Source organism: Heloderma suspectum, chromosome 6 (assembly GCF_057233095.1).
Source record: "Heloderma suspectum isolate Gila_16-S chromosome 6, 16-S_ref, whole genome shotgun sequence".
Taxonomy (NCBI): domain Eukaryota; kingdom Metazoa; phylum Chordata; class Lepidosauria; order Squamata; family Helodermatidae; genus Heloderma; species Heloderma suspectum.
The window spans coordinates 103395722-103407669 of record NC_139463.1 but is presented as its reverse complement, the minus strand read 5'-3'; the positions used below and the strand labels follow the sequence as shown (position 1 = coordinate 103407669).

General features: G+C 47.7%; 1 protein-coding gene across 2 annotated transcripts; it reads left to right on the top strand.

Annotated features, from left to right (window-relative positions):
* The first annotated feature begins 154 nt into the window (after positions 1-154).
* QPRT (quinolinate phosphoribosyltransferase) lies at positions 155-11402 on the top strand. Of its 2 annotated transcripts, none has more exons than XM_084805874.1 (4): positions 155-324; positions 4550-5106; positions 9587-9718; positions 10604-11402. In XM_084805874.1, exons 2-4 carry the CDS (start codon positions 4555-4557, stop codon positions 10823-10825), a joined length of 906 nt encoding a protein of 301 aa, XP_084662000.1. In that variant the 5' UTR covers positions 155-324; positions 4550-4554; the 3' UTR covers positions 10826-11402. The 2 variants fall into 2 exon arrangements, with proteins under 2 accessions (XP_084662000.1, XP_084661998.1); XM_084805872.1 differs by lacking the exon at positions 155-324 and adding an exon at positions 1263-1324.
* The last annotated feature ends 546 nt before the right edge of the window (positions 11403-11948 follow it).

Genomic DNA, 11948 nt, shown 5'->3' with positions numbered 1-11948 from the left:
TATTAATAAATAATAAATATTTTATTAATAAATAAACTATTTATTTATAAATAAGTAAATGTACATCGCCGGCTGCAATAGCGCGGGGTGGCTTCTGTTCTCTAGCAGGCATAGAAGAGCTGCTCGAAAAACAAACTCCCTTTCCCTCAGCAGCAGGTGACGAATGAGGGAGGAGCAGAGAGGCAGCGAGGCTGCTTCGCAGGGCTCCCCAGCCAGGTCTTGCCCCAAGATCCGCGCTCGGTCTGTAATGGAAGTTGAGGTTCAGTGGGACTTACCGCCTAGGAACAGAGCAGCCAAACGTCGGCACCGTCAGGGTGGCCTCAGGTTCGTTCACTGGTTGAACAAATCACGGGTATCTTGAGCTCCGGCGGGAGGGTTCGGCTGCAGCCCCGTCAACGGCCCGGTGGAACGCAGTGAGACTTCCTTCTGGATAAACAGGCTCAGGACTGCGCCCACTAGGCGCTACCTCTTTGAACTGCCCAAACCCAGCAGCAGTGGAGGCTGGTGGCTCCAATGTCAGTGGGGCGGTAAATCCGCTCCGGGTTTGTCAGAACCAGTCAGAACTCTACAGGAGCTTTGCACCTTAGGCAGCTCCTTTAGAGTTCTGACTGAACCCGGGAGCGGATTCACCGCCTCATTGACATCGGAGCCACCAGCCCCCACTGCTCAGCAGGCTCTGGTGGACGCAGCCCCTGACCTTCTCCTCCCTCTGCACGCATAGGAGGTATTTTTAAGATAATACACTGGCAATTCTGCATAGGAAGCATGTTTAGGATTGGACTATTATAGCCCGATCCCACGCATCTTACTCAGAAAGCAAGTCCCTCTAAATTCAGTGGGGTTTACAGTGAAGTAAACGTGCCTAGGATTGCAACCACACCGCCTAATCCTATGGATTGAGTCCGGCAAAGTTTTGAGGAAACGTGCACCCTTAAGCAACAGCAGTAGGATTTGGGCACCTTAAAAAGGAGAGATGAAACGTATCCGCACGGTCCTATTTTCTAGGCATGTAGGGATCTGTTTTCCCCCATCTACATGGCCAACACAGCTGGTATAGCTTGCTTTGCCTTTACAGTAATGTTATTGGTCAATTCAGCTGAATAGCAATTGAGTGGGCGCTCTGCCTGGGCCCTGGTCTAGGAGAGGCTGTTTATAACAGAAGAAGCAAGGGTCCAAAGTGCCAAAAATCCTCATCGCAGCCGTAATCCCACCCCTCACTGTTCAGCCTCCCACCCCTCAGGAATTCAGGAAATTTGCCTTGTGCAAACCAGTTGGGCAAGAGGGAAAAAAATGCAGACACACATTTCTGAGCCTGGATCTTCAGGTAAGATCGTCTTTTAAATAACTTCCTCTTAATACGTCTGGAATCCCTACACAATTGTAGGGGCGGGGGGTGTGGAATCACAGAATAAAAACCAAGAAGTGCAGAAAAGTGGCCTTGTTTGGTCTCCTACTTAGTTAAGTGGAAGTCCAGCGGGTTTTTCTTCTTGGGTGTGGGGGAAGTTTATCTTGTTTAATACGTTGCTTTAAAAGAGAGAGTTCCTTTCATGGTTTTGGCTCTGAAGTCTAGAAACACAGACACCCCCCTCTAGCATAAGCTTGTCATGGGACTGGAGGTGTCCTTTCAAGATATCCTCTTTTAGGAGTTTTGGTAGAAACCATGGAATCATGTAACCACTTAGGAGACAAAAATTGCAGCCAGACCCATCTGTGGGTTGTTTAATCGTACAGACTGGGTCTTTTGAGTCACTACTACCCTGTGATTTTTTATAATAATAAAGATAAAGATAATGTGTGCTCCCTAATAATAAAGATAATGTGTGCTCCCTGCTTCCTGCAGCAGTGAGAAATAGTGCTTCTAATATTTGGTTTTTTTTGGGAGAGAGCACACTGGGGGCTTATGACACTTTTGTAATAATTTCTTTACAACGGTGGCTCTCAACCTGTGCCTTTTCCTGGAGGGGAGGGGTTACAGAATGAGGGACTCCCCCCCCCATTGCCAGAGGCTTCCCCCGCCTTTCCTGCGTTAATAGTACACCATCACTGTTGTCCAACTCCTTTAAGAGACTACATACACTAACAGCAAACACATTCTTCAAGTGTGGATCCTGATTTAGCCAAAACAGCACCATCTATGCACAAGGCAGAGGTATTAGCAGGCTCAGGGAACCCCAACGTTTACAGAAGTACAAAAATCTTTCAAAAAAAAGATTACGGGAAGAATGACCCCCCCACACACACACACACAAGAAATGAGCATGGGTAGTTGCCACAGAATGCTAATTGACTGGGGTGGGCAGGGGGGAAAGAGAAAATGCAATGTAGTGTTGTAGAAAAGGGCATGGCTGGCTAATTAGCTGGCAGGAGACCAGACATTTTGTTGCTGGCCCCACTTGTATATCTATATCAATATCAGAGATGAAAAATAAAATGTAAACTTAATGTTAACTACTGGTCCGAGGCTTGGGTTTTTGTTTTAGAAGAGGGAAATAGGCCTCAGAAGGTGGAATCAGCTTACAGGCGGGTCCCACTAAAAAACGTTTGTGAAGCACTGATCTGCAAATATTGTCTTGCTGCAGTGGTGCTGGGACAGTATTATAGTGATCCAGTCCAGACCAAGTGGAAAAGCAAGGTCAATATGCATTCCAAAGTCAAGCACAGGGAGATCCAGAGAAGAGCAGGGAAATACAAAGCAGGAGCCAGTACGCAGGTGTTTCAGTTCCTGGAACTAAAGGCTTTTAAGCCAGAGCCTTCAGACCCCCATCTAGAGCACAGCTGCAGACCACTGGTGCCACCTGAGACAAGGTTTACCTGTGACCAGGCCTTTCTCAAGAGTAAACCTTTAGTCACAAGGAATCCCTATTCCTCAGGCAGGCACTTCTGTGTCTGGCAGCTGGCTGAGCCTTGACCTTTAGACGTCTCTGCACCCTGTGGCTTAGTGCCGCTTGCCATCTGCCTCTGAGTCTGAGAGGGGGCTAACTATGTCGTGACAGGGTCGACGGCTGTCTCCCGGGAGGGCCCCAGGTCCTGGCCAGTTTGCCTCAAGGCCCCCAGACACAGGCACCTCCTCTGAGATGCTTGGCTCCATGGGTGGGCTCCAGCTTATCATCCAAAGAGAAGTTCTCCAGAGAGGACAAACATACAAGTAGAGCAAACAGCATAAGCACAAGTGAAGACAGGCAGCCTAAGCCAACACAGGCAACGTGTGGACACCTTTCTTGGTGCCTGGCCCCTCCCACTTAAAAAAAATTAACAAATTTTCTTACTGGCCCTGTGAAATATTGTTGTGAAACAGCTTTCTGTTGGTGCTGAAAAGTGTATCTTCGAAGGAGTTGTTTAGTGTGTTAGGGCTCAGACCCCACCTCTTCCATGTACTCAGTCCTTTGGACAGGTGACTTGTCCTTTGTGAGTAGGCACTCCTCCCATGGCAGCCATTTTGTGGTGGTGCCCAGGACAGTTTCTCAAAAGGTCAGTTGTGCCCAAGGGCCAGGGCCAGCCCAAGACATTTTGCTGAGGCAAAGGACAAAATGGTGTCTAGAGTGTTGGGACTGGGAGCCGGGAGATCCAGGTTCTAGTCCCCACTCAGCCATGGAAGCTCACTGGGTGACTTTGGGCCCATCACAGACTTTCAGCCCAACCTACCACACAGGGTGGTTGTTGTGAGGCTAAAATGGAAGAAGGATTATGTACGCCGCCTTGGGTTTCTTAAAAAAAGAGGGGAAAGGGTGGGATATATATGTAATAAATAAATAAATATACAAAAGCTGACTGGAGTGGCAGATGAGTCTGTCTTCCACACTAATGATGGGACAACATTCTCCACAGAACTTGAAGGAAGCAGGCTAACTTAGAGGGTGCAGAGTGGGCTGCAAGGCACACTGTTCTCTCCATGAACGAGTTGCTGCTGCCTCCCAGCATCCGCTGCCTGAGGTGACTGCCCGACCCTGCCTAATGGTAGGGTCAGCCCTGCCAAAGGCCCCAAAAGGTTGCCTACCCCTGGCATGAGCAATCGTTCAGCAAAGTCCAAGTCTCCTTCTCTTCCAAGTCTTTCAGCAAAGTCCAAGTCTCCTTCTCCATACTCTGATGGTTTTCTCCTTCAAAGAACTTGAGAGAGATCTCCAGGTATCAGGAGACCATTTCCTAACAGTTTGCTCCTACAAAGAGTTATGATTGGAGCAGCCACTCTGGGCTATAAACCAGCAATTTACCGTACAAAAGATGTGGTCAGGCAGCAAGGCCATAACACTGTTATACAACCATGTATGGCTTGGTGGCCCTGCCAGCAAAGTGGAGAGTTGGTCCTTCGTAGTCTCCAGCCATACAAGGACCCAGCATAATCACATGCCTCATTTTGGGGGTTTTCAGGCAGTTGTTGGAGGATAGTCTCAAAATAAATCAGTGCACCCTAATTCACCCAGCAGGAGCAGGTGCTGTAAGACATGAGCTAATAAGCTGAACCACTAATTCCTACCATTAGGTGGCACCATTAGTTTCTTGGAGTTTTGTCTGGTATATCTTTGCCAACATCTCTATGGTTTCTTCTCCCCAGTCTTCATGGCCACCCACCCAAATCTTTCACACCTTCTACCTAAAGCCCGGTTGCATCAGCTGGCCCGGGAGTGGCTGCAGGAAGATGCTCCCAGCTTTGATTATGCTGGTTATGCAGTTGGCGACCGTCAGGAATGTGCTGTGCTCCTCTGCAAGTCCCCAGGAGTCTTAGCTGGTTTCCCGTTCTTCGAGACGATCTTTGCTGAAGTGGGCTGTTCCGTGGAGTGGCTCCAGTCCGAGGGAGCCTGGGTTGAACCAATTACCCGAGTGGCCGAAGTCCACGGGAAAGCCAAAGACCTCTTGCTGGGCGAGCGGGTGGCTCTGAACTGTTTAGGACGATGCAGCGGTGTTGCCACATCAGCAGCAAAGGCATGCCGGGCGGCACGAGAAGCTGGCTGGCATGGAGAGGTGGCTGGGACAAGGAAGACCACACCTGGCTTCCGCTTCCCAGAGAAATACGCCCTCCTTGTGGGAGGAGCTTCCTGCCACCGTTATGACTTGGGGAGCCTCATCATGTTGAAGGACAACCACGTGTGGGCATCTGGGAGCATCACACAGGTGAGAACACAAAAAGGAAAATGTGTCGGCTCATAAGAAAATAATTCCAAAACCCACAATAGGGCAATAGGGCCCTTTACTAGGGCCAACCAAAATTTCACAAAATATTGATTACAACTTTCACATTCTCCAGAACCCTTTATCATACTGGCTGTGGAGCAAAGCATGAGTAGGTAAACATAACTGGCTTGGTGGTAAGGCCATCAAGTCCTCCTTGGTCAAAGTCTTACGACAGAGTGTAGGACAAGGACACGGACTTGGGGTGCTTCCATACAAGGCTTCTATTGTGCAATTGCCCTAGTTCAAACATGGAATTTTATGAGGGCAGGGGGTTCCAGACATTGTTGTTTTTCACTTGTAACCCCGTGTTTTCCCACTGCTTGTTCCATCTTTTTTTTTACTGCAGAAAATCCATTAAGGAACAAAGAAACAGAATAGCTGCACAATGCCATCTGGAAGTACCCCTGGTTTCAAGTTACACGTAGGGATGGTGGGACAAGGAAACACACACAATGGCTGAGTCCCTATTTTTGAAAATATAAAAGTTACTCGTATCTTATTCAAGCCTTAATCAAAACACACAGGTTCCATGTTAGGTAGAGAACTCTTTCCCTCCATGATTGGGAAAGAGTTCTCCATGATGGATGGATGGATTGCAGTTTTACCTGACTGCTCAGTAACCTTTTTCTCTGGGCAGCATACAGGTAATTTAAAAGTGTAAGCTACAAAATACAATAAAACTATGACAATAATGCCATATAAATAAACCCTAGGGGTGGGCAAGCAGCAAGGAGTAAAAACAATGCAGCACATAATGAAACAAAGTAAAACCAGTGCAAAGACCTCAAAGCACTAAAACAGTCTTAAAAATGCTTGGGGGAATGAAAAGAACTGGCAGTGGAAAAAAGGGGTAATTCACTACTATAACCCTCATTTCTGGTGGGTGCCTGTGGGCCCAGGAACAGCCCAACCATAGAGGCAAACAGGAATGGCAAAATTCTGTGTGACGTAAGGGGCTTTTGATAGAGACTCAAGGGGCCCTCACACCCCATGTCTCCTTTTAGGATGTCTCCCATAAAACTGATTGGTAGGAGATTCAGGACAGATAAAAGGAAGGATTTCTTCACACAGCGCAGAGTTAAACTACGGAATTTGCTACCACAAGGCATAGTGATGGCCACCAATTTGGATGGCTTTAAAAAGGAGTTAGACAAATTCCTGGAGGAAAAGGTTATCCATGGCTCCTAGTCCTGAAGGCTATAAGTTACCTCCAGTATCAGAGGCAGTACGTCTCTGTACACCAGTTGCTGGGGAACATGGGCAGGAGGGTGCTGTTGCACTCATGTCCAGCTTGTGGGTTTCCTGTGGGCAGCTGGTTGGCCACTGTGTGAACAGAATGCTGGATTAGACGGACCCTGGGTCTGATCCAGCAGAGCTCTTATGTTCTTAGGATACAAAAACACTTTTTAACTAAATGGGCTGCTGCCACCTAGCCTCTGCAGGACCCCAAATACTTGTGGGGTGTCCACAAAGGCTTCTAGCCCCCCTCCTTTAACGACAGGTTAAAATCTGTCGGTAACATGGTAACATGGACACATCAACAGAGCCAGTAGAGTAGAATTGCAGAAAAGAGCAACTAAGGGCGCAGTCCTATGGCTGCTAGACAGCGACTAGATGGCCATAGGATTGTTCGGTTCTGGGAACCAACCTTGGAGCCCATGCTCCAAGATCGGTTCCCAGAACACTGCCTCCCTGCCCCACCGCCTCATAAGAGACACAGTTTGCCCCGGGCTCCACGCTCAGAAGAGCAGCACGGAGTGGGGCAAAAAGTTGTGTTCCTGGGGGCGGGGAGCACGGAAGTCCCAGTACGATGGCTAGAGATCCCACAGCTAGATAGTCAAAATAAACTGTCTAGCCACAAGTGCAGGGTGGCTGGAGTGCGGAGGAGAAGATGTGCTCTGCTTGCCCTGCATTGGATAGGGTTGCCTCCGGGTTCAGAGGCAGCAGCCTCTCCACATAGGATTCTGCCCTAAAATGATCAAGGGGCTGGAGCAACTTCCTTATGAAGGAAGGTTATAACAATTGGGATTATTTAGCTTGGAGAAAAGGTGAATAAGGGGAGAGATGATGGAGGTGTACAAAATTATGTGTGATGCAGAGAAAGCAGAGAGCAATTTTTTTCCCTCTCCCATAATACTAGAATCCGGGGTCATCCCATGAAGCTGATTGGTGGGAGGTTCAGGGTGGATAAAAGGAAGGTCTTTGTCATGCATCATTACAAGGTGTAATGATGGCTACCAATCTGGATGGCTTTAAAAGGGGATTGGACAAATTCATGGAGGAGAAGGTTATCAATGGCTCCTAGTCCTGTTGGCTATGTGCTACCTCCAGCATCAGAGGCAGCATGCCTATGTACACCAGTTGCTGGGGAACATGGGTGGGAGGGTGCTGTTGCACTCATGTTCTGCATGTGGGTTTCCCATGGGCAGCTGGTTGGCTACTGTGTGAACAGAATGCCGGACTAGATGGACCCTTGGTCCAATCCAGCAGGGTTCTTCTTATGTTCTCAGTGTACAAAAACCCCAAACATATGGCTCCTTCACACGGAGCTTTTATCCTGAGATTGAGATTGCTCCTTCACAGAAGTTTGCGGGTTGTTCACATGACACCATGTCCCTCCATGGCGTCTCCTGCACTAAATGCCCTTTGTTCCATTTTTAAATAGATCGTGAATAATGAGCTATCAAATTACCCCCATTGTGTTTCCCTTCAGTTTCCTCCATGAAAAGAGTAAAAGCAGCAAGAAGAGGAGTGAGATCAATGAAAGATAATGGAAGACTCAGATACGGGGGAGAAGGGGCGGGGGGAGTGCATGTAAACAGAGTCAGTTGTGATCCTGCATTTAAAACAGAAGCAGAAAGCCCCATTTTAAATGCAGGATTTTAAGCTGGTGAAGAGATGGTTATAATCTTTTAGTTCAAAAAGAAAGAAAGGTGGGATATATTAAAGGAAATAAGAGATTCCAGACCATTTAAAAAGTAAAATTGGGTCCCTCGGTTGTTAGTCCCAGCCTCCGCCATTCCAGCTGGCTGCAGCATTGGCGGGACAGCTTGGTTGAAAATCCAGCTGCCCTTTGCCTCTTCCCTTCCCTTGACGGTTTCCATTCAAAGTGTTCATTCTAAGAACATTAATGTAGCTTTTAAGATCGCCTTTTCCTTTTACAGTGCTAAGACTGGACAAGGATTGTTTTAATTTTATTCTATGTCTAGCGCTTAGTAAATATTTGGTGCTGTCGTTGTCATCATCATCATATCATCATGGAGAAAGATAAAAACATTAGAAAATGATAATTTTAGTAGAAATGGACACGCTTCCCAAAGCTTGCCTCGGATTAACTTGGCAATTATCTGAGTTTTCCTGAAAAATACAGGAAACATGCAGACTTTTTCTGAACAAATGTGAAGGCTCAGAAAAAAAAGGTCTAGGCCAGCCCCGTTAGCTCCCAACAATAGTAGCCTTAGGGAGGGGCATTTTCACTGACACCAAGCACAGGGAGAAAGGGCTAACCCCTCTCCTTATGAGTAATTCCTGCTGCTCAGATTCCTCCTCCCCCCACACACACAGACCCCTCCGTGGCTGCAGTAAGTAAAACCAAGACACATTAAATACATACACACGTTTAATGCATCTCATTTGACCCTTGATGAGATCTTGCTGCTGTTACAAATTGTTATAGTTCTTGCTGTTTTGTTGGAGAGGGGGGTGATAGGATATATTTATATTTTATTATATTTTATCATTTTAATTTTTTAGTTGTTAAGTTGCCTCAGGCTTTGGAGAGGTGGGATGAAAACATCTTAAAGGAATAAATAATCCCCGAACTTTTATGGCAGCCTTCCCCAACAGACGTTTTGGACTACAGCTCCCATCATTCCTGACCATTGGCTATGCTGGCTGGGGCTGATGGGAGTTGAAGTCTACAATCACCAGAGGGCACCAGGTTGAGGAAAGTGGTCTTACAGGTTTTATGCAGAATTCCCAGCACCTAAGTGGAAGTGGGCCACCTCACAGCCACCAGACGCACTGCCACTGGAGCCGACTGGCAGCCCGGTCTTATCAGCTGCATAGTGGGTGAACATTTCCCATGAAAGACCCAGCGGACACATCCCCATGGACAACCTGCATGTGGTCCTTCTGAGGAAAAGTCTACCCTTCTCAGCAGAAAACGGCGGCAAGCTGCCAAATTGCTGCGTGCCCGTGGTGTGTGCATTACTGGTCAGGAGTAAATGTAGATAACTCTCTGTCTGAGCTATACGTTAGCTTAACCCAAGGGGTAAGCAACCTGGGGCCCTCCAGATATTTTGGCCCAGAACTCCCATAAGCCCCAGCCAATGGTCAGGGATTATGGGAATTGTAGTCCAAAATATCTGGAGATTACTAGCTTGCCTCTCTCTGTTTTTCACCGTGTACAATCCCACAGGCTGTCCAAGGCGCCCGGCGTGTTGGAGGCTTTGCCTTGAAGATAGAAGTTGAATGTTCCTTGTTGGAAGAAGCTCTGGAAGCATCTGAATGTGGTGCTGATATTATCATGTTGGACAATTTTGCTCCTGAGGTACTTGGCTGGGACAAGATGGGGCCAGATTTTGAAACTGAAATTATCCATTTTAAAAAACAAAGTCCTGCCTGCTTGCTTGCTTGCTTGCTTGCTTGCTTGCTTGCTTGCTTTCTTTCATAAACATTCTGACTTTTGCATTTTGGCTTTTTGAAACTATACTGTGAAATTATCACAATCTTAAAGTGGTTGTGTTGAGCAGGGTTACGTGAACAGTGTCAGTCCCAAAACAGACGTATCTTTCTTCCAAACCCTGCAGTTTCCTTCTTCTATGGACACACATGCACCCGGCTCTGACTCCAGCATGGACTTGTGACCCCTCCCAACCAACTTTGGTCAGACCTTGGGGTTTTTAAAATCTTTTCCCCCTCAACGCCCTCCCGAGCTGTCCGTTTCCTGGAATCAGAAGACCTGGTTGCTGCTGTGCTTGGTTCAATTTTATTTATTTAGAATATTTGTGGATCGCTTTTCAACAAAAAGTTCTCAAAGTGGTTTACATAGTAAAGGGTGGCATACAAACATGTCTTAATGAAGTTGTTTACAGTTGTATGGGGGTGTGGGGCAGCTTTCACAAATAAAATCTTTCCTCCTCAAACAAAGGAGCAGACTCCCTCACCTTAGGCCTGATTATCTATGCAGGTTCTGGTTTTTGAAATGTCTTTGGGCCTTAACTTTATGATCCCCAAATAAGTGGTTCTGCTGATGTGTTTAAAAACCATCTTATCTATGTGTGAATCACTTCACACACATGGCTCCATGTGCAGTTTGAACCCCATGCTATACTCTGCCATGCCACGTAAGACTTGGGCCTCAATCCTCAAACACTGAGTGCTTGATTTGACTTGGCCTTTGCTCCTGTTAATCCACCTTGTTGTCCTTCTGCAGGATTTGCATCCCACAGCCAGCGCCTTGAAGGCCTCCTTCCCCCATGTGACAATTGAAGCCAGCGGTGGAATCACCGAGGATAATGTGGCCCGCTTTGTGGGGCCCAATATTGATGTGGTCTCCCTTGGTTGCCTCACCCAGTCAGCCAGAGCTGTGGATTTCTCCCTCAAGATCAGCCAGGACCTGGCCCCCAAGCCACCTCTCCGGAATTTCGTCTTCTGAGTCCCCAAGATGGGAGAGCCAGTCCCAGTAAAATCGGTGGAAGGTTTATTGTTGAGTGAGGCATGGAGGATGGGGGAATGCCTTCCTTAACCTGATACTCTCCAGATGTGTTGGACTACAACTCCGACTGTCCCCATTGGCCTCCTAGCCAGGGATGACATCTGGAGGGCACCAGGTTGGCAAATGCTGGTGTACTGGTTTTGCCAAGTACCAACCTGAGTATCATGCCTGCACCTTTAAAAGGACCAGAACAAGGGGGCAGGATTAAGTGGCTTTGTTTCAGTCAGGTTGCCCCACCAGTCCCTCTGCCTGTTCTCTCCCCGGCCCCCGGGACTTGCCTGGAGTGGACGGAGGGCAGGCAAAGGGACCAGTGGAGCAACAGGAACATGGAGGCCACCATGGCTGCCTCTGCTCTTGTAGCTTCGCACTTCTTGAAGATATAGGTATGGTCTCTTGCTCTCAACTGGCAACTCTAAAAAATGTGTGATCTTTTCCAGCTGTGCCTCTTCAGCTCCTGCTGCTGGCCGTTTTGGTCAGCTAGCCAATAAAACACTCATTAAAAAAAAAAAAGTATTTCATTGTTATCGATTTTGTCACCTGCCCAATCCAGTATTATTTTTTCTGAATGCTCTCAGGGACTCCTCCCCCCAGTATGCCCAGCCCACTTGGTGGGAAGGGAGAGAGAGAAAGAGAGAGAGAGAGAGAGAGGGTGGCAGAAAAGAAGAGAGGAAGTGAGAGAGAGAGGATGGCAGAAAGGGGAAAAGGAAGTGGCAGAAAGAGGGAAAAGTGGTAGTCCCAGCCACTTTTGCTTCTGGCCCCACCCACCATTGGCTTCGTCCCCAGTTGCTGCCAGCATGTGGCCCTGTTGTCTAAGCTGGGCTCTCAAAACACCCATGCGCACCCTCCCCAATAATCCTGCTCTTCTCACAGTAGGGCACCCCTCAAACCGTTCTGTCTTCTACTGCACCCCTCTTGCTACTCCATTGCATTCTCCAGCACTACCATACTTCCCCTGTCAGAGACCAACTCTCACTGCTTCACAGCTCCTCCAGCTATAACTGAAGGCTTCCTAAACCTTTTGCCAAATGTACCAAATTCCAGAAGAAGCCGTAGCAAGGCTCCG